General features: G+C 44.2%; 1 protein-coding gene across 1 annotated transcript; it reads right to left on the minus strand.

Moving 5' to 3' along the window:
- Positions 1-4,720: 4,720 nt before the first annotated feature.
- Positions 4,721-22,808, minus strand: LOC111146000 (crystallin mu). Its single transcript, XM_022501364.1, has 8 exons — positions 22,515-22,808; positions 21,857-22,010; positions 19,643-19,705; positions 14,627-14,728; positions 12,388-12,571; positions 8,889-9,010; positions 7,867-7,951; positions 4,721-5,059 (listed from the first exon to the last, which is right to left on the minus strand). The coding sequence occupies exons 1-8, from the start codon at positions 22,682-22,684 to the stop codon at positions 4,995-4,997; spliced, it is 945 nt and encodes a 314-aa protein (XP_022357072.1). The 5' UTR covers positions 22,685-22,808; the 3' UTR covers positions 4,721-4,994.
- Positions 22,809-23,292: the final 484 nt, after the last annotated feature.

Below are 23,292 nucleotides of genomic sequence, written 5' to 3' on the forward strand. Positions count from 1 at the left end.
GTGCTTATCTTTTATTTACTGTTGTCTGTCATCATTACCGCATGTCTGAATATGTGTAAATTCTGCAATATAAATCAGCAGCATTGCTGCTGACATTTCTGAACGGCAATCCCAAATTCAAATTGAAGCCCGAATGAATAGCTAAGCTTCCCTGGATTTTTATAGCCAGGACTTACATCAAGTGGAATTTACCATTGATTGTGTATGTAATATAGAAACAGCTGTTCATCTTCAGCGTGGTTTCTCTCGCACATCTGTTTGGGTTGCTTCAAGAGGCACCATGGAGAGGATAAGCTTAAGGAGGATACAGATGTTTACATCTGATGAACAATTGGCTCATTCTTCCTCAATGGATTGATTCAGGAAGATTGTCAGTCGTGGAATAAATATGTTGCCCTAGGGGATGATTATGTTTACAAATACCATATTTTGTTGGTCTGGAACAAACGGAGGTTGCGTTTGTTTTCAAAAAGTGTGCACAAAAACGGTTGCTGTATAGAAGACACCCAGAAAAAGTTCGTTGTATCTGAGCCTGCCAGTATCGTACCTCATTATTTTAGACACCAGGATCCTCTCTCTACATATTCCCCAGAATCTGCCTAATGAGATCTTGGTTCATAGGATATAGGAGAAGTAGAAGTCACCAGAAGTGTGTTGCTGTTAACAAAAAAGGTGCTTTCTAACAGTGCTTTGTACATCATTGTCAGAAGCAAAAGTAATATAGAAAGCCTGGTGATATATTCTAGCAAATGAGAGGCAGCATGAGGTTGTACAAAGAATTTTGAGCTGGAAACCAGCATTACTGTGCGGAGGATAGAATATCACATTATGGAAATGGAAAGATACCTCTTTGGGAGAACGAGAAAAGTCAGGCCAGTGGAAATGTTACCGGATCTTAGATTTAAAGGATTTAATTCTAAGTGCTTCGTGGGAGTTCCTCGTTTCTATTTGGAATTTTCCATGCTGTCCTACTGGAGGGGCAGCATTTGGCTCAGAAAATACGGGAAGGAGAATGTTTATTTGTCCAGTAGAACTGGAGCTCTGACTGCGACCACCCCCTTGGCCTTCATGTCAATTTTGTGCTGAGAGAAAGGGATATGTATTTGAAGGACATGTGGGTTGTAAAACATCACCTAAAAATTCCATCAAAAATTCCTGGATTAAAAAGAAGGAAACAAACATAATCCCTTTATGTTATCACAATGAATAATCATAAACCTTTGTGAGGCCAGAATGGGTGGTCAGAGTTGTTTTTTTTTTTTTCAACTGCTGAATTTTATTTTCATGAAGGTAACTCAGCTTGTAGGCTCCATTGGCTTCTCTACCATTCCCCAAACATCTTCTGTTGCTTCATCTGAAGGGTAATTACCATATCGGCAATAATCGCAAAAATTGTCTCAAAATATATGAGTGAAACAGTGAGAATTGCTGCTGTAGCTCCAATACATGCTGAGTTCCCTAACTGCTCATGCCAACTCAGTGAGGAGTGGTAGCATCTTCCTACTGCTGCTGGCCCTGCCAGCCTTCACCATCCCTTCCTGCTTCCTGTAACTCTCCCCTCTCCTTTCTCAACAGTCCTTTCATTAAATTCTCTCCAATTACCCCTTTTGAGTGTGGCAATAATTTCCTGCTGGGACCCTGACTGTGTGTTTCTGTGACACTGAGGCATGGTACTGTTATTGTCTTTTTACAGCTCTGTTTTCCTAGACTGTGTGCTTTTGGAGATGAGGACTTTTTTTTGTTTTGTTTTTGTTTGTGTTTTTATTAACATATACTTGACATACAATATTACATTGGTGTCAGGTGTACAACATAGTAATTTGACAATTATATACTTTATGAAATGTGCCGCCATGATAAGTGTAGTCACCCTCTGTCCCTGTACAATGTTATCACAATATTATTGACTATAGTTCCAGTGCTGTACTTTTCATCTCCATGACTTATTTTTATAACTAGAAGTTTGTACCTCTTAATTACCTTCGTGAGGACTGTTTCTTTTCTGTTGTAACTTGGTGGCCTAGAATAGAGTTATTGTAGGTGTTCTTAAAGAAAGAACAAAAGAAGATCTCTATGAATTAAGGCAATTTTAAAAAATTTTAATTTCAGTATAGTTAATGTACAGTGTTATATTAGTTTCAGGTACACAATATAGTGATTAAATAATTCTACACAGTACTCAGTGCTCTTCGGGATATGTGTATTTCTTAATCCCCTTCACCCATCCTCTGGCTCTCCTCCCCTCTGGTAACCATCAGTCTGTTCTGTGTAGTTAAGGGTCTGGTTTTTTTGGTTTCTTTCTTTCTTTCTTTTTTTTTTTTTTTTTAGTTTTGTTCAATTGTTTCTTAAATTCCACATGTGAGTGAAGTTATATGGTATTTGTCTTTCTCTGACTGACTTATTTCACATAGCACTATATCTTCTAGATCCACCCATGTTGTTGCAAATGGCAAGATTTCATTATTTTTTATGGTTGAGTGATATTCCATTAAATACACACACACACACACACACACACACACACACACACACACACCCCTTTATCCATTCATCTATCGATGGATACTTGTACTGTTTCCATAATTTGGCTATTCTAAATAATGCTGCAATAAACACAGGGGTGCATCTATCTTTTTTGAATTATGTTTTCATTTTCTTTAAGTCAATACCCAATAATGGAATTACTGGGTCATATGGTAGTTCTATTTTTTTTTTTCTATTTTTAGTTCTTTGAGGAACCTCCATACTCTTTTCCACAGTGGCTGCACAAATTTGAATTCCCACCAACAGCACATAATAATTCCTTTTTCTCTACATCCTCGCCAGCACTCGTTGCTTCTTGTGGTTTTGATTCTAGCCATTCTGATAGGTGCAAGGTGATACCTCATTGTGGTTTTGATTTGCATGTCCCTGATGATGAGTGATGTGGAGCATTGTTTCATGTGTCTGTTGGCCATCTGGATGTCATCTTGGGAGAAATGTCTGTTCAAATCTTCTGCCCATTTTTTAACTGGATTGTTTGTTTTTCTGGTGTTGAGTTGTATATATTTTTTATACATTTTGGATACTAACCCTTTATTATATATGTCATTTGTAAATATCTTCTCCCATTCAGTAAGTTGTCTTTTAGTTTTGTTGGTTGTTTCCTTTGCTGTGCAGAAGCTTTTTGTTTTTATGTGGTCCCAATAGTTTATTCTTGCTTTTGTTTCCCTTGCCTAGGAGACATATCTAGAAAGAAGTTGCTATGGCCAATGTCAGAGAAATTACTGTAATTGAGGCAATTTTAATAATCCCATTACCATACACCCTTCCCTACACATCCTTTAGTGTTGTGACCATTAAGGTCCCCAGAAAGACTTCACAGTCACTTGGGATGTGCAGAAGCAGATCAAATGGATATTTTATTCCAGTGCAAAGGCCCCCATTCAGACAGTCTGGGAAACATGACAAACTAGGGGTTAGGTCACCTAGAACATGAAAAAAGGACCTATTAGGAAGAGTTTGGGTAGGAAAACAAAGCAATAGAAAATGCTTTTGTTTGCTGCTGACTTATCTGATAACCAGCCTAGGGATGGGGGTGGATTTGGATGGGGTCTTCAGCAGGCCAAAGGTCACACAACTCTGCTAGTGATTCAGGGGAGCTAGGGAAAACACACCTCAGTTTCCCCATCTGTAAGTTGGGAAGGTTGGACTAGATGATTCTTAATGACCCTCTCAACACTGATACTTTGGTGGACATCTATAGATTTGCCTATCCAATACCCATTTCTCCTTCTTTTTGCTAAGAGACCCCTTCCCTTCATGTGGTCAGGTGGGCTGAGTCTATTCTTGCCTCCAAGGGGGAGTGTGTGACCCAGGCCTGGATAATAGGGACATCAGATTCCCCTGGATGATATTTCTTTGGGATAGGCAAATGGCACTGGCCTAGGCCGGAGTGATCCATCTCATTTAGCCAAAATGTTAGGCACAGAAATGGGCACATGACCTCCAGGGTCCTCTGAGTCTCAGTTCTGGGATAATCTCCATTTCTGCTAGGGTTGCTAAAGAGGATAGCCAGGGGGAACACTTACTTAGTAATGGAACCAACACTGAAGAAAACAGAGCTAAGGGATGGCGAGAGCAAAACTGGGTCCTGTAGACACTTGGAGACCTGGATACAGCTGTAGCTTATGACCTGTTACATGTGTTCTTCTTAAATACTAGAGACAATACATTCCACTCCTCTTTCATTCATTCTGCCTAAGGTAGTTTGTGTTGTGGTTGCTACCACTTGTGACCAAAGGAGTCTTGACCAATATAGAAGCTCCACTGTTTCTTGAGATTTAAATTATAAAAAGCCAGAAATGAAAGTCTACATAATGTATGATTCCATTTATGTGAAATGTCTAGAGGAGGCAAGTCCATAAAGATAGAAAGTAGATCAGTGGTTGGCAGGGCTGGGAAGAAGGGAGAAAGGGGAGTGACTGCCATTGAGTACCAGGGTTCTTTTTGGGAGTGCTGAAATGTTTTGGTTTTAGAGAGTCTTGATGGTTGCTCCCTGTAAACATGCTAAAAAGCACTGAATTGTGTACTTCACACTGGTATAAGAATTGTATGCTAATTTAAAAAATAGAAATAAATTTAATTATAGTCATTGAAACTCCCCCAGAGAGTGAATGGAAGCAGATGCTCCCCTCACTTTCTTTGCCATGAAACACAAAAATGACCAAAGCAAGAACAGCAGAATCTGAAATGCTTTATTTCAAGGAATTACAAAATGCAGTGAAATACAGGGGAAAGGGAGTATTACTATAAACAGGTGTAACAGAAGAAATGGCCACCTAGTTTTGCTACACACACAAATGGGGATCTCATTATTTAAGGTAAGATATGATAAGCTCAAAACTATAGCTCACTAGGCATGGGGCTCCATCATTTGATCTAGAAATCGCAAGACAGCTGGTAACAACATCTCTTGAGCCGTAGCTTCTACCTCAATGGAAAGTTCCTTTGTTTTATTTACCAGATGACCAGGAATCATACACTAGCTTGGCTGCAACCATGTCTTCCACCGCCATTCCTGGAATGGACAGAAATGTGGTTCATTTTTTGTCAGAACAACTTTTCCTGTCACAGCCCAGGCCCTGTAACTGGCAGTTTCCCAAGACATTGTCCATGCTACTAATGCCCGTTGGGGGAAACACGGACTGATATCCAGAGGTAAGCTTAGGCTTGGGAGGTCTGTGAGGGGATGGGGGGTGGGTAAGGGGGGAGGGGTCAGGGAAAAGATGCTAAGTGACACATTTTAAGGGTCCTTCCAAGTTGAGTTCAGGGGCCAGGAAACTTTCTATAAGGGTCCAGATGGTACATGTGTAGGCTTTGCAGGCCCTATGGTGTCTTGGAATGAAGTCTACCATTGTACTGCAAAAGCAGTCCTACAGGAGAGGTAAACAAATGAGCCTGGCCATGTTCCAATAACATTTTCTTTATGGACACTGAAGTTTGAATTTCATATAATTTTCATCTGTCATAAAATAGTCTTCTTCCTTTATTTTTTTTCCCCCAGTCATTTCATTAGAAACCTTTCCCAGTTTGAAGGCAGGATAAAAACAGGTGATGGGCTTGGTATGGCCCACAGGCTATTGTTTGTGGACCCTTGGTCTAGTCCAATCCCTGCATCCTTCAGCAACCCCACTTGTCTTGCTATTTTGGATACATAACTTCAGCTCAAGTGGGTATATGTTCTCAAAGGACAGGGGCTGATTTTTATAAATTTTCATAGCTACCCCTGCCCCCAGTACAGATTCTAATACAAAATAGGTGTTTAATATGCACCTGCTAGATGAAAAGATGGGCCAATAAATCAATCCCCAAAGTAAGAAAACAAGCATTGCTCAAAAAGGGTAGAGCAGGGGCACCTGGGTGGCTCAGTGGGTTAAAGCCTCTGCCTTCGGCTCAGGTCATGATCCCAGTGTCCTGGGATGGAGCCCTGAGTCGGGCTCTCTGCTCAGTGGGGAGTCTGCTTCCCTTCCTCTCTCTCTCTGCCTGCTTCTCTGCCTACTTGTGATCTCTGTCTGTCAAATAAATAAATAAAATCTTAAAAAAAAAAAAAAGGGTAGAGCAGACTTCTGTAGTATTGTCTCTTAAAGGGGTTGCTGACTTCTGCTCTGAACTCTGGAACTTTCTGTCACAACTGGATCAGTCTAATGTTTTTGAACCAGGCACTGGGTAAGGTTTATACTGCCTTTGCCTATCTCTCTGTGCATGAAAAGCCAGCAAGGCATGGATGCTGACTGACTGGCATGAATGTTAGGTGGCCAGAGCACTCTTTTTTTTTTTTTTTTTTTAAAGATTTTATTTATTTATTTGACAGAGAGAGATCACAAGCAGGCAGAGAGGCAATCAGAGAGAGAGGAGGAAGCAGGCTCCCCGCTGAGCAGAGAGCCTGATGCGGGGCTCGATCCCAGGACCCTGAGATCATGACCTGAGCTGAAGGCAGCGGCTTAACCCACTGAGCCACCCAGGTGCCCCTGGCCAGAGCACTCTTAATGTTCTGCCAAGCATTAAAGCTTTGGGTTCTTGGGGCACCTGGGTGGCTCAGTGGGTTAAGCCTCTGCCTTCAGCTCAGGTCATGATCTCAGGGTCCTGGGAGCGAGCCCCGCATCAGGCTCTCTGCTCAGCAGGGAGCCTGCTTCCTCCTCTCTCTCTGCCTGCCTCTCTGCCTACTTGTGATCTCTCTCTGTGACAAATAAATAAATAAAATCTTAAAAAAAAAAAAAAAAAGCTTTGGGTGCTTGATACTAGGAAGTAGGGGAGATCTTGAGAGATGGCAGATGGCATCCCTGAGGGGCTCAGGGCAGCAACTACTTATCAAACGATTTGGGAGTCTTTCAGTATTTTAGGTGTATCAGCAAATTATCAGCTCTGTTACTATGTGTGTCCATTTCCTTAGGTCTGGTGGGGTGGAGTTGCTGTGCTGAGGGGCAGACTGGCCACTGGGAGCCTGCCCTTGGTTGGGCTTCTGCCTGCACAACTCTGGTGGTAACGAGGCTCCCCATGGAAGCCCTTCTCCAGTCAGCAAGCAGGAGGGTAGGAGGGGAAGGGAAAAAAGGGGTCTCAGGTTATACTTCCTGTGTGGGTCTCTTCCGGTGGGTCTCCCTGCTATTTCTCTTAAGCTCTCTGTCTTGTAACAACTTTATCCCCCACCCCCACCTCTGATGGATACTTTCTTCTGACTTTCATCTATTTTAGTATTATTTTTTTGGTTTTATTTAAATTTAAGGTAGTTAACACCTAGTGTATTATAAACTTCAGGAGTAGAGTTTAGTGATTCATCAGTTGTGTATAACACCCTGTGCTCATTACCTCTCATGTCCTCCTTAATGCCCATCACCCAGTTACCCCATCTCCCCACCCCCCACCCCTCCAGCAACCCTCAATTTGTTTCTTATGATTAAGAGTCTCATGGTTTGTCTCCCTCTCTGTTTTTAATCTTACTTGATTTTTCGGACTTTCATTTAGATCTAAGTCTAAATGATTTACTGCTGACACTTGCTATGTGCAAATCGTTGTACAAACACATCACTGAATTCTCATAAACACTAGAGGTAACAAGCAGTGAACAGACCGTGGCTCAGACAGGTGAGGTGAGGTCCCTTGCCCAAGGACACATGTCCAGGGAGTGGCAGAAAAGGGAAGCCAGCCCAGGACCACCCAGTTTCAGAGTTCCTGGGCTTACCTACTATTCTAAGACTTGTAAATAATTGACCCAAGTGATGGATTTTGTAACTCAGCTGTTGAGTCAGGTGACTCATTCCTCTTTCCACCAGTGGGCAAATCTGCATTGTGCTCTGGTTGGATATATGCCCTGGGAGCTACAGTCCTTACCCAAAGACTTGAACACCGTGGTCTTGTCACAGAGTGCTGGCTTCACTCCCTTCACCACTTCTCCCAGCTCAGCAAAGATCTCGGCCTGGGAAACAAACACACACTGACCTAGGCCATGGAGCCAATGTCCACTCCAGCCACATTCTGAGGGAGTACAGGGAGGGCAGCCACCACTGGGTAAGGGAGAAACTTGACAAAAAGACCATATGTAAACTGGCTTTCCCCATTAAAAAAATAAATAAGCATATATCATAAGTAAGCATATGTATGCTTATTTAATTTTAAAAAATAATAAATATATATATTTAATATTAATAAATAAATAAAAATAAATGTATACATTTAAATAATATATTTAAATATATAAATATATTAAAATAATAAATATATATAATAAATATATAAATATATACTTAATATATATGAATAACATTTCTATATATTTAAATAATATATATATTTAAATATATATATAAATATGCTATTTGCGTAGCATCTGTCTTTGCAATACCATGAATGTAGAGATGTAAGTTTGTGGCTGGGGGAATGTCTGGCCAAGACAGTATGTCAGTGAGGAAATCAGCATGTTCTTATCTGAACACTCATTTCGGCAGCCCTCTTCTTGCTCCTATGCTCTGTTTACAAAAGAATGAGGCCAGAAAGTGGCCAACCCCAGTCCTGTGCTGTTGGCCACACTGGAAAGGTTTCCGGGCACTTATCTCCCAATCTTACCACCTTAGAGGACAACTCAGTCTGATGGAAAAAATCTGTCAAGCTGCTCTCTCCAGGCAAAGGGGACGGGAAAACACATGTCAACACCATAATGGCCACATTACCCTAGACTGGGATTAGCAAGGGTTGAGAGATGTTTTAGGAGCTGCCAATTTTTCCCCCTCCCCAACCCCCAAAAGAGGTGGGGGTGACTGAGATTTGGAGCAGTCCAAATGGAAGGGGAGGTTAATGGAACCCTGGGATCCCACTGAGGCCCGCTGGACAGCAGCCCCCCAGGAGGAGGGGCTCACCCCCGACAAGAGGACATCTCCGGACTCTTTCAGGGCAGCCTCATGGGAGTCCACGTAAAGAACAGCCTGTTTCATCAGCTCATCATCCAGCTCTCTCCAGTCGGGTCTGCTGGCTCCGATGGCTAAGAGACAGCAAAACAGACTGTGAGCCCAGAAACAGTGACAAAGGACACTACACGTGCCAAAGAACGGAAGAAGGGCGGGGGGAAAGGAGGTGACCTAGGACACATGAGAACATTCAGATTTGAGGTGCCGTCTTTCCCAATGCCAACCCCTCCCGATCAGCAAGAATGAACACTCACCAGTAAGAACGCCTTTTTTTTTCTTTCTTTCTTTCATTTCATATCGTGATCTTTCTAAAAGATTTTGAAGCAACTTAGCATTCATTTATTGGTTGCCTCCTAGCCGTGGGATGTTTCACACATATTATTTATAGTCCTCACAAGTACGCTTCGTGTCTGATTCTCACTTAAAAGATGCACACACAGAAGTTCAAAGAAGTGAAGGTGCCTGCCACAGTTCTGTCTCTGATAAGTGCACCTAACGACTCAGAGGGACCATGCATTCCATGCCTCTTCCGTTTATTCGGGGCAGCGACTTCTGGACAAAAACCCTCAGAGACATCACCCGTCGCTTATCCACACCCCATTCTCCTCCGTCTTCTGCCGATCTGCTTCCTCCTGAATCATTCTCATTCCTCACCCCTAATCATTTTTCTCTTAACTATGACAAAAGAGCCCAGCACCAGGGTCATGGAGAAGGCCTGATAAAGAGGAAAGTGGCTCCATCCTGGCCCTGAGATTTCATGTCCTTTGCAGAGAGCCCAGGATTTTAATGAGGAATCCAGGAATCATGCCTCCTGGCAGATAAGACAATGCAGAGGCCACCACCAAATGCCCGCAGGGCTGGTCAGAGAGACCGCACTGGAAATGGTGGGGACCTAAGTTGACAGAAGAAAGCTGGCCCATGTAAAGAGGGCAAGCATCCTTCAGCTCAAGCTAATTGAGGCCATGTGAGAAAGCAGGGCTGCCATTAGTCTCCCCTTCCTCCTTTTTCTCCCCACTTTTTTCTTAAAAGAGAAGCAGGAAATCTATTTGCATGTGTTATTTCTTGATTTTTAGAGCATGCTATGGTCCAAACAAAACACATCTGCTGGCTGGAACCAGCCCATGGCCAACTAGTCTTTGGAAACCACTACAAAGCCTCACGCCAACATATTATGTGCCTTCTCACACTGCGTCCAGTTTTCTCTATTTGCTCCTGCTCCTGCTGGTGTCCCTCTCTCTAATTTTCAAAGAGAGTGGTGTAAAAATGTCCTTGAAGGTCATTTGTGTGAGGAGTTCTACAGAACAAAAAGCACGAACCAAATGAAGCTTGTAAATAAATCATAAGCTGGTGGGAAAAACCCTGGTTTCTCAAGCCATCCCTTCTCATGGCACTTGTGTCTCCCCCCAACCCTCCCCTGCCCCAATTCTTCTGAGCAGGGCGAGTTCTCAAAGGGCTGTGTGAGGCCACTTGGGCAGATGGAGGTGGGCCAGGCAGCAAAGGGAGGGGCCTGACTTAGACTGGACCCTGGCCTTGCTTCAGTGAAGCTAGAATGGGTGAGGGTCAGACCCTGGTGGGGGAGGGGTGCAGTGGTGTGGGGACAGGATGAGCGAAATGCAGGCGAGGGTGGAATTGGGCCTATCTCTTAGCCAAGCTGCAAAATAAGTAAAATCTGTTGCTGGTGTTTCCCTGTCAACCGCAGTGGTAACATATTTGTCTGAAGTATATGTGATGCCTCTGTAAACACACAAACCAATTTTGTCTTTAGGCTAGGGACACAGAAGAGATGCCTTGACTCACAATTGAGGCAGCCCTTCCTGGAGATTCACAGTGTAAGAGAGATTCCCTGTTGCTGGCACTGAAAATGGAGCATCCACATTACAGGGAACGTGGGCGGCCTCTAGAAGCTGAGATTCGCCCCCAGGAAACCAGCACTCTTGTCCTACCTGAGCCTGGAACAGGGGTCTAGCCTCTAGATGAGACTGAAGCTTAGACAACACCTTGATTTCCCCCTTGTGTGAGCAGAGGACCCAGCTGACCCCTGCCCAGCCTTCCGAAACCACAGAAACTGCAAGGTAATAAGTACACGCTGTTTTAGGCTGGGGGAAGAAAAAAATCAATTCCATTTTGCTTAAGATTCAGCTCTTGTCCATTTCACCAAGAATGGGTTTCTTGTGATTTCTGATGACCTTCCAGAAAAGGGGCTACTGTCCATAAAGCCAGGACTCACCCATCTCTTGTCTACTTATTCCCTGAAGCCATGTCCTAACACCAGTCCCACATGGCCTGAGACCTTCACTTCACTTTGGCCCATTCCTCAGATGTACCACACTTTTGTCTTCTCCAAAGAAATTAATCTTTAGCTGGAACCATCTATTTGTTTCATCTGTTTGTTTATCTGTTTGTTATCTATTCCCCCTCCCTAGAATGCAAGCGCCAGGAAGGGAGTGACCTTGAGTGTGGCTTATTCTGGCCTGCCCGGCATCTAGAACAGTGCCTGGCACACTGTAGGCACTCAATACACATTAGGGATAGAATGCGTAATCTTGGCTCCTGCCTGCTCGTCTGCCAGTGCGTACAGAAATCTCAGCTTCTGAGTTCACACCATGTGCTTGTCACTAAAACAGAAAGCCAATGACATGTTTAAATCCCTAGTATTTGCCTCCCTATGCACAGACTCAGTCTTCTTAGTGGAAGATAATATAGAACGTAATTTAAGAGCTTAGGCTCTGAGGGTAGATCGCCCCAGTTCAAATCCCAGCTCTACAACTAAGAACCTCTGACGACTTGGGGCAAGTTATTTAATCTCTCCATGCCTTGGGTTACCCACCTATAAAGTGAGGGTCATGATAATAACAGCTCCTACTTCAGAGGATTGTTGTAAGGACTGAATGATAGAATACAAATAAGGAATTTAGAAAAGCACCTACAATAATAAGTGTTCAATGAGACTAGTTCTTGCTAGGACCTCCAGGGCCATTTGAGAAACTTTAGAAGCCCCAGGAACTCTTATGTTTGGAGTCCCACCCATTCCAGCACACATGCTAATGAGCACCCATAAGTCACAAGGAATGTCTTTTGTGCTGTAGTAAAAAAAACTTTTTTTGTGGGGGGAGCCGGGGGATAATTCTAAGTATTGTTAAGAAAGAATGACTCATGTGGCTTTTGTGATTTAAATTTCATTACATTTATGAACTTAGCTGTGTCTGACCACCTGCCATAATGTTACCTTTTATAGAACTTTAATTAAATTTGTTATAAGTTTCAGGCTTGTGACTTTTGTTTCATATTTTTGAGCGAATATTGTTTTTCGGGGCTCCCATGTTTCTGAAGACCTTAAAAGGCTTGGTCATTCTGCATGAGTAAAAGAGCTCTGCAGATGCAGCCGCTCAGTCCAGCCTAAGGGACAACTCTGGTAACCACCTACCCACGCTCACGGAGCCAATCTACTTACCATTGATGTGAGCCCCGGGCTTCACCCATTCACCAAACAAAATGGGCTCTGTTGCCATGGTGACTGTGATGATCACATCTGCTCCTGTCACAGCTTCCTGCACCGATGAACAGACCTCTACCTCTCCTTGAACCGTGTCCGCAAACTTCTCTGCATTTTCTTTGGTGCGGTTCCATATCCTCACCTTCATTGGGGGGTAACAAGAGCGACACCGGTGTCATGATTGTTTGGCTGTTTAAGTTTCATCCAGCCCAGGAGTACCAGGGGAAAGATGAGCCTCTCTAGGGTAAGGGCTTTGGTTATTTAAATCATCTCCTACGGAGAAAGAACATTTGACCAAAGGCACAGCATTGATTGTGGCAGGCACCTGACCAAATATTTGAAAATGACCTTTCTCTACTCCTTTCTCCTTGTAAGAAGCAGGGACAGTCTTTCAGTTCTAGCCAGGGATACCCAGCCTCTGTAGCTTAATAGCTATATAACCTAATAATTAGCGGAGCAAATTCTGGAGCTAGGAAGGCTTGGAATCAATCCTCACTCTGTCCCATACTGCTCACTCCTGAAATGACTCAACCTCATGCAGCCCAAGTTTTCAGGTCTACGAAACGCACATAACTGGGCACGGTCAGCATCCAATTCCCACCTTGTGTTTGCGACTGTAAAGGAGTCAGAGCAGATGCAGGCTTCAAAGACAGCACCGTGTGTGGAATAACTTGATCTCTGAAGGGGAGGTAGGGGATTGAAAACAAGAAGGGTTTGAGCAGTGAGGAGTGCAGGGGATGAAAATGTCAGGAGTAGTGGCTAGTTAGAGTCCTGGCAGATGCTGGCAGGAGCTGGGTCATTCACCTCACCAGGTGGTGGGGACTTGCTGGCTTGCTTAGCGGACTTCCAAGGGAGGAGTGGGAGTTGTTGACCCTCAACAGAAAATAAGGCCTAAAGAATCCCCCATAAGGAAAGGTAAGAAATACAGAAGTAAATATTATGCCTAAGTTCATCAACCAAGGTAAAAAAGAATACAGTATACCCTATCAAAGGAGAATGGTTACCCACAGCACCCTTCTTGATAAAAAATGATGCAACTGGATATAAAAAATGGGTAACCAGCAAAGTGATGATGTTAGCACATTTCATGAAAAGATAGGATATACAATTGGGTATATCTAACATGATGGACACTACTTTATGAAAAACTAAAGAGAGGATTGGAAAGTGGTAACTGCTTATCTTTGAAAACAGGTAAAAGGCATTTTTCTTTGTTCTTCCTTACAGTCGATATTTGCCAAAGCAGGGGTATTATTTTTATCATTAAAAAGTCGTATTTTAAGGAATGCCTGGGTGGCTCAATCCACTGAGGGCCGACTCTTGATTTCAGCTCAGGTCATGATCTCAGGGTTGTGGGATCAAGCCCTGCCTAGGGAATCCTTGCTCAGTGGGGAGTCTGCTTGCTTGATTCTCTCTCTCCCTTTGCCCCTCCCTCGCCCATGTTTTTTCTCTCTCTCTCTCTCAAATGAGTGAATAAGTCATTTTTTTTTTAATGTCATATTGGGGCACCTGGGTGGCTCAATCTGTTAAGCATCTGCCTTTGGCTCAGGTCCTGATCCCAGGATTCTCGGATGGAGCCCTGCTTAGGGAGTCCTTGCTCAGTGGGGAGTCTGCTTCTCCCTCTTCATCTGCCCCTCCTCCTACCTGTGCTTGCTCGCTTTCTCAAATAAATAAAATCTTAAGAAATAAAAAAAATTTTTTAAATGCCATATTTTAAATCTGCCCTACCCCTCTCACACATGTGCAAAAAATAAAAGTATAAAATGTTCCCGTAAGAAGTGGGAGGCATGACTGGGGCAAAGGTGGACCAGCACTGGGGCTGTGGAGGCAGGGTGCTGTGGTCTCTTGCCCTCTAGGCCTCGTTCCCAGTTTGTGTGTCCATAGCCATGAATGCCTAAAAAATCCCAGAGTCTCCTTAGAGAAGTACAGAGAGGGACAGAAAGGAAAACTGAATGTATACAATGGATATAACACAATCTTTTAACCAAGTGGGCTTGCTGCGTCCTCTGGCATACCCTAGGAATGGGAAACGAGACAGGTGATTCAGGTCTCTTTGCCTCCAATGGGACTTCTGGGCGAGTCATTAAAAGAGATCAGACTTGACCTATTTCAGAATAGCCCACGTAGCAGTGAAGGAGTAGAGATAAAGGCCCCAACTGCTCCCTCCCCTCTTCTCCCTCAAGCTTCCTGGACTTACCTCTTTAAAGGAGAACTGCTCTGTGAAGACCTCATAGTGGCTGTAGGCCTGGACTCCAGCCCCAAGGATGCACAACACTTTACTGCTGGGTGGTTTCAAAAACTATGGGAGAGAAACGATGTGAAGGTCAAGGAAGAAATAGCGGCCAGATGAAGAACAGATACAGTTTGAACATCAGGTGCCTTCTGCCCTATCTTCATCTCCCTCACTATCTCTTGGGCACTGAAGGAGATGGCATTTTGTGTTTCAGTTTCTCCTCTGTGGAGTGTAGAAAGGAGGAAGGAGCCTTCACTGAGCACCCAGTGTATATACCAATGCTTTATCCTCCCGATCTCATTTAGTCCAGCCAAGGACCCCATGAACTAGGCACTCCTACTTTTATCTTCCTCTTCTAGATAAAGAAATCGGGGTCTGGAGAGGTTAAGGAACTTGCTCAGAGTCCTACAACTATGAAATGGCACCCTGAGGCTCCAAAACCACATCTTTGATTCTCCAAAACCCACATTTTTTCTCCTGGGCTGCCCTGTCTTGGGGAAATGAGAAGCCACACCTACTTTTCAGAGCCCCGAGTTACTTCGAAGAGCTACCTAGAATCCATGACTCAGCCTCCATGTAGAGCCAGTCTCTGTGGCACATGCTCTGATGTATGTGTGTCCATGTTTGGGAGTGGGATTTATGATCACCTCCCATCAAGTGTCACCTCTCCAGTGAAGTCATTCTGACCTCCCTGGGAGAAGTTACCACTTCACAATGCTTATTTGTTTATAGAGTCATTTTCTTGTCCTGGTCTGTGAGCCCATGAGGACAGAGATGATCTTACGTGCACAGATTTAGCACATACCTACAACTATGCATAAGAAATCAAGTGAGGTTGTTAAACCTCAGCACTACTGACATTTAGGCTGGATAATTCCCCGTTGGCTGGGGTGGGGGGCTGGGTTGTCCCATGCTTTACAGGTTGTTCAGCAGCTTCCCTGACTATGAATTAGATGCAGTATCCCCTACCTCCCCTAGTTGTGACAACCAAAAATGTCTCCTACTCCTCAATGTCCTTGGGGCCGGAGAAAAATCATTCTGTGTTGAGAACTACTGGCATAGAGGATATCACTTGCTCCTCAAACCATCCGTATTAAGCAAGACCCTCTTTTGCCGTTTCTCTATCTCATGAGTAAAATTTTAGTAAAATTTAGTAAAATTCCTTGGGCCTGCTCTTTCTTACAATGTTAATTATAGCATTTCTGGAATGTAATCTTAAAAGTGAAAGTCTCTTGAATTATTAATTACTAGCAAAACGGAGTCTCAGAAATACGAGCAGATGTTCATCTCTCCTATAGCTGCAGAAGGGGAGATACCATTTTGTGCCATAAAATAGCATTCAAAGTATCTGATTTGAAACGTTTTCAGAATTACAATATTCACAGAACCCCTCAATCTTATGCTCTTACGCAACGAGGAGAATTAGCTGATTTTTCCTTAACTAAATCAATCGTTTTTTCTGTTCTCAGTTAATATGAATCTATTCCAAGAAGTATGCATGGGTTTCAGAAATTGTTGTAGTGTCCTATAAAAGTAACCTTCAACTTCTGAAACTAAACTTTAATTCTGATTGTTGTCTTGATAATTTGTTGCCTTGGTAATAATGTTACAATTGACATCCCTTTCCCTAAACAGTATAACTTTCGTAAGACTTATTTTAAAAAAAAGAAGAGGATTAGTGGTATTTCAATCTTTTACCATAGCATGCAGATAATAAAAAAACATGTATATGAATCTGGTAGGTTTCTTATGGTAGAGTTTGAAAGTGTGTGTTTCATTGGCATCTGCTAATGAATAGCACTATGTCTGTCTAGCCTTGCCATCTCTCCAGCCCCCACTTAAGACATGCTCCCCTGCACTTCCTGTCCTTCAGCCACACCAGCGTCTTTGCAGACTCCCAAGAACATGTGCTTCCATCAACAACAGGATCTTTGCACAGATTTTCCTCTTCATGGAATAATTTCCTTTCTGTCCCTTACGAGTAATTCCTACTAAACTTCAAATTTCTGCTCAGATATCCTTTATACAGGAAAAGCCTTCCCAAATTCGACAGACCCTCCGTTGTACTCTCTCACAGCATTTCTTCTCTTGCATTCAATGTATTTGTCAGGGTTGTGATTTTACATTTATTGATATGATCTTTGGGTTAATATCTGTTTCCCCAAATGGACTATGTGTTCCATGATGGCAGGTACTGTTTAGCTCACCATTTTATGCTCTATGCTGAGCACTGGGCCTGGACCCTGGTGGGCACTCAAATATTTGTTGAATAGATGCATGCCAGGGATAAACCCTGATATATACTGTCATCTTGAGAAAGCATGTCAGAGTACTCAACTCAGGTTACGTGCAAACCATATGCAAAGAAGTTACAGTGACTGTTAGGCCCGAAAACTTCCCATACATCTCATCCTCCCTAAAGCCCTAAATGAAAGAGAAGCAGAAAAGAAAACATTCTCTGTTCCAAGGCAAAAAGTATAATAGACCCTTTGTTCTTTATTGAAATAACCCATCTGTATCCCTGGGCATAAAGCTGTGACATTTCAGCCTAAGTTCTTTTTTTTTTTTTTAAGATTTTATTTATTTATTTGACAGAGAGAGATCATAAGTAGATGGAGAGGCAGGCAGAGAGAGAGAGAGAGAGGGAAGCAGGCTCCCTGCCGAGCAGAGAGCCCAATGCGGGACTTGATCCCAGGACCCTGAGACCATGACCTGAGCTGAAGGCAGCAGCTTAACCCACTGAGCCACCCAGGTGCCCTCAGCCTAAGTTCTGAGCATCAACTCAATGATTCTCAACTCTTGTGGGAGTGCAGATTTTTATCAATGCAAAAAAGCACAGTATAACTGGATGCTGCAAGAGTTTGGTTTCCACAGGGTGCCTGGGTGGCTCAGTTGGTTAAGCATCTGCCTCCAGTTCAGGTTATGATCCTGGAGTCCTGGGACTGAGACCCATGCTGGGCTCCCTGTTCAGTAGGGAGCCTGCTTCCCCTATTGCTCCTTACCTTGTTCATGCTCTCTCTCTCCATTATATAAAAAAATCTTACAACAACAACAAAAAAAGAGTCTGGTTTCCAAAGCTGGTTGATCATCAGAATTAATCTGAGACTATTGAAAAAAATAACCATTTTCTTGGGCCCTGCTCTTAGTGATTTCAGATCTGTGGTTTGGGGAATCTGAATTTTTTTTTTTTAAAGATTTTATTTATTTGACAGAGAGAGATTACAAGTAGGCAGAGAGGCAGGCGGGGATGGGGGGTGGGGGGGAGCAGTCTCCCCGCTGAGCAGAGAGCATGATGTGGACCTAGATCCCAGGACCCTGAGATCATGACCTGAGCTGAAGGCAGAGGCTTAACCCACTAAGCCACCCAGGCTCCCGGGGATCTGAATTTTTAAAAATATTCCCCAGGTGATGCTGCTGCATAGTTTGGGATGAAAACTGCAGACCTGGGCCAAGAAGACAAGGTGGCCTCGGAAGACCCCGCAGCTACGCGGCATCAGGAAGCCCTAGCCTCCATCTCCTCCCACATCAAATAAGCCAATAATATCTTCTTTGCTTTCCTCACAGAAACCCAAAGATACGTCAAGACAGTGGGTTGGAAATTATTTTGACAAGACCTTCACACACAAATGTAAGGCAGTATTGTACCAGTGAACATACATGTGTTCCTCAAGGAGTCCCTTGATCATTTCAGTCTGAGTTAGGTCTGGAGATAATTCAAAAAACCAGTTCGTCCAGCTGTGTTCTGTAGTCTGCCCCCTTCCTACATGATTACCAGATTAATCCTCACATTCTTCCCCCCCATCCTGTGTTTAAAAAATCTTAACCATCTCACGATCTGAACACCTGGTGTCTGCTGCTCCCCACATCCCACACTTCCTTTATGCTCAGGCGTCATAAACTAGCGTCAGCAGACCTTGTACTTCTCCATTTCATGTGAAGACACCCGATTTTTCCAAGGCTCCTCTTCTTAACCCTAACCTAACCTCTAAAAATACTGTTTTTCTTGTAGGATGACCTGACACTGCTTGGAAACATCATTGCTTTCCCTTCTGCCTGGAGAGTGTCCCCCTCCCCTCTTCACTCACTTGCTTCCTTTAGTCTCTACTCAAATGTCACCTTCTGGGAGGGGTGAGGTCCTCCCTGGATAATTTAGGAAGTCACCACTCCCAATTGAGAATATTCTCAATTCTGCTTTATTTTGTCCAGCACACTGTTTTCTGCTGGAAGTAGGTTTTGTTTTGTTTTGTTTTTTTTTAAAGTAAATCCTAGTATATTATAGTATATATATAATATAGTATAGTATAAAATATAGTATAGTATATTATTAAACTCAAAAGGGATTTGTTGTTGGTTAATTATTTCCTTGGCAAATCAAACTTTTCACCTTGTTTATTGTCTAACCAACCGTGCCTGTTTTGCACATTGCCATATTTAGAACAGTGCCCGATACATGGTAGGATCTCAGACAGTACTAGCTAAATGAATACATGAGTCGGCTCAGATCTCTTCAGCTCCCCCTCGGCTTCTTGGCTTTGACCTGTGGGGCAACCACACTGATTTACCAGGAGCAGTGTGGGATGGGGGCCACAAAGCAGTCCTGGAGTCATAAAAGTCAAATATTAAATTCTTGCTCTGCCACTTAGTAGCTGTGCAATCTTAGGCAACTCACCTAACTTCTCTGAAACACGTTCACTAAATCTGGCAAAAGAAGATAATCATATCTACTTTGCAAGGTTGATGTGAAGATTGGGAATAATGTATGTAGAGTACCTAGAATCCAGTAGTGCTCATTAAATGGTAGCTAATAATTTTGTGAATCTCTGTGTTCACCTGATGTCCCATACTTGGCATTTGGAGTTCCAGCTGTGTCCAAAGGAATACCAAAATAAGTTCCTCACATTTCCCTTAGGCTTTCAAGCTGGAGACACCCAACCTGACTCTCCAGCAAACCTTAACAGTACAGCCTGGCACTAGTCTTACCTTGGTGGCAATGGCAGAAACTGCAGCTGTTCTCTTTGCAGTTATGATGTTTCCATCCATGACCTTGGAGGAAAGGAGAGACAGTAAGCAAGGGGCACTCCTCACCAGAACTTAAGCAGAGAGAAGCAGCTCAAAATGAGCAGCCCTAGGAAGCATCATACTATCCTACAGAGAGCACAGGCTTGCTATCAGATTTGGATCAAATTCTTCCACTTAATGAGAAACGCAACTTTGAAGAAATATCTATCTCTAAGGACCATTTTTCTCACCTGTAAAAACAAAGAAATAATGCCAACCGTTCAGAGGATCTTTATGAAGCTTAAAAGCAGTCACAGAAATGTGAACATCTCATACACAATGAGCCCTCAAGAATTGCCCATTTTCTTTTCTTGCCCTGGGTTTCTCAAAGCATCAAGTGAAGGAGGAATCTGAGGAATTAGAGTAAGTCATCTGACATCTGTTTAAGGGCCATGAAATTCCATCTCAGTGGCTCTCCACTCCTGCCACACATGTGGGGAGCTTTGTGAAGTTACAGAGGCCCAGACACTTTAACTACTCTGTATCTCTAAGGGAGGGACACAGACATCCTTGTTTTCAAAAGCTCCCCAGGTGATTCTGAATTACATCTTGCTAAAAATAATCACCATCCTTTGCACTATCCTCCTGTTTTTAGTTAGCCATCTTGGTTGAAATTTACCAGGTAGCACCAGTGTTCTCATATTTACAGAAAAGGAAGTGAATCACTTACTACTGAACAGATTCAGGAAGGATCTAAGGTCTTGTCATTTTGTTAAAAGCCCGAGGTGGTCCCACTTTGCTAGGGAACCACCACGGGCAGGTAGTATGAATGTCATCTCCTTTGAATGAGTGTAGGTTGGGAAGAGCTAGTCTTTCCAGAGGAGTAATGTACCCCCAGGTTCCTGTACTCAGGGAGCCTAAAATTCAGGGGAGGAGGATTTAAGATCCAGAGGAGGTTTGGGTGGAATAAAGGAGACTGTCCCTGGTAACAACTCAACTGCCTGGTCTCAGAGCTAGCTTGCAGGGGAGAGGGCACAGAGCACATGGGTATAGAGTACAAGTCCCATGATCATACAAGTCTAGCAACGACTCCCTGGGCCTTTCACAAAACAGCTGTGTGACCTCAAGCAAAGTGGCTCAACTACTTTGAGCCTCAGGGACTCCAACAGAAATTGGGAGGAGGGGATGTGAATTAAAAACTCCCGGGCCTCCTGGGTGGCTCAGACGGCTAAGCGTCTGCCTTCGGCTCAGGTCATGATCTCAGGGTCCTGGGATCGAACCCCGCATCGGGCTCTCTGCTCAGCAGGGAGCCTGCTTCCCCCTCTCTCTCTGCCTGCCTCTCTGCCTACTCGTGATCTCTCTCTCTGTCAAATAAATAAATAAAGTCTTAAAAAAACCCCTCCCATTGAGGAATATTGTCATAACTGAGATCAATTTCTCTTCCTTAGCACATGGTAAGCTCTCAGTAAATGGCAGTTAGAAAGGCAGGAGACACAGTCTCCAGAGGATATGGACCATGGACTTACACTGAACAGGTCTGAAGTATAGTTATGTAAATCTGGGTAAGATGGACATCGTTGCTCTATGACTCAGTTTCCTCATCTGTAAAATGGGGGCAAATACTACTACTTACCTCACAGAGTGGTTCTAAGTATTGAGGGAGTTAATACAGGTAAAGCGTTCAGAACCATGCCTAGCCAATACAAAGTGCTCAGTAAAAGGACTACTGCTCTATTTTGATGCTATCATGAAACGTTAAAACAGGTTACTGTGTATCTCTCAGAAAAGACTCCCCAGGATTACAGGACACTCGTTTTCTTCCACATTACAGAGGTTCACTAAATAAATGTTTCCTTGGCTACTGAGTTTGATTAAACTGTATATTGGAATAACTTGTATAGGACAAGAGCTTCTACAGGAATGAGGAGATTGTTACTTCCACACTGTCTGTCACACACTTGAAGCAACAGTGGGCTCTGGTGCTGGGCTACATGCATCTTCAGGCAGGCCTAGAAACAGACACACGGTCACAGGTAATCTTCACCATGGCTATTATCCAGAGACATCATCATCGTTCAGACAGGGGCACGTGTGGTCACAATCAAAACTCCCCGCAGCCCACTCAGAGAACTAATTTCGGAGGCTAGCACTGGGCCCAGGGGCCCCACCTTACCCCAGGGCAGGGAGTTTGCTCACCGCCAGAAGGGAGCCATTGCTGGGCTCAAAGAGCAGCACAGTGGCCTGGTGGGAGGGGACCGTGGAGGCGGTGCTGTGGCCCTCGTAGAAGGTGACCAGCTTGGTGGTCAGGGCATCCTCTGCAGCACTGTAGGCGGGCATGACCCCCAGGAAACTACAAAGAGAGAGGGAGTGAGTAGCTTCAATCCCTTCTTACCAAGACTGGGGGTGTCCTATCAAGTCCCCATATACCTTCCTTTCTCTTTCCTCAGTCACTGCCCTACTGTCCTCCGTTGCCCCCATTCCTCTGTCCTGCCTTTAGGCAGTACATAGAGTACATTCAACAGTACAGAGCCATCTGGATGAGAAAAACCATTCCAGTTCTGCCACTAACTACCTATGCTACCTTGGGTAAGTCACTTCACTTCTCTGAGTCTCAATTGTCCCCATCAGTAAAATATTATCAATACCTACCTATATGGATAATGTGTTGAATTTAACAAGATAAATCCCTGTAAAGCGTCCCCTTGACCGGTGGCTAGCGCCAATATTATGTGGCAGCTGTTACCAGCAATGATTAGGCAAGGCCTCTCTTCCTTTCTCCCGCTGCTCCCTTCGCTCGCCTCCCGTTCCACCTTTCCAGTTTCTCCAGCCCTTAACCCCGGCCTTCCTCACTCACCCCCTGTGCTTGGCCACCGGCACCACGGTGCGCACCGGCTGCATAACTCCTCCGTCGGGGCCGCTGGAGAAGTTGGCCAGAGCCGCCTCCAGCGGCGGGATGAGGAGGCTGGAGCTGCGGAGGTGCTTTTGCACCTCGGCTGCGCTCAAGAACGCTGGCGCCCGGCTCATCTTGCCACCGACCTCTTAACTTCAGCTAGGGTGAAGCGCTCGGTGTTTCCTGGGGCTGCGCCATATATAAGCGAACAGCGCCGCGGTGCCGCCTACTGGTCACCACCCAGCTTCAGGGGCGGAGCAATGCTGGTCTACGCCCACGCCCCCTCCCCTCCCGCCCCCAACCCGCACCGGCCTCGGTTGGTTGAGCTGGGTCCCCTCCTGCTACGGATTCCCCAGGATCGCAGTTCAGGCGGTGGGTTGGTAGTTAGTATTCTTCGGTCCGCTTTCACAATTCCTGTGGTTAGCTGTAGTCACCTTACTTGCAAAGGGCTTAAGCACCCCCCATCCCTCCGCCTCCGACCCCCACCAGTAGTCACCTCCGGGAAAGAGGAGGCAGGGGAGATGGAGGGCAAATGGTGGTGAGGCTCCCTTTTTCTTAAATTATTATCTGCTGCTAGGAGATCTTAGATCAAAGGAGATGGTTATTAAAAAAAAAAATTCATTTCTTTTCAGTTCTGCCCCTACCTGGAGTCCCTTATCTTAACCTCCCTCCTACTCCCACTCCCACCTCCAGATCCCACACCATTGATTGCTTTAAGTGCACAATTTTCTTTTAGGCTAAC

Source organism: Enhydra lutris, unplaced genomic scaffold (assembly GCF_002288905.1).
Source record: "Enhydra lutris kenyoni isolate GAN:26980312 unplaced genomic scaffold, ASM228890v2 scaffoldscaffold13, whole genome shotgun sequence".
NCBI lineage: Eukaryota > Metazoa > Chordata > Mammalia > Carnivora > Mustelidae > Enhydra > Enhydra lutris.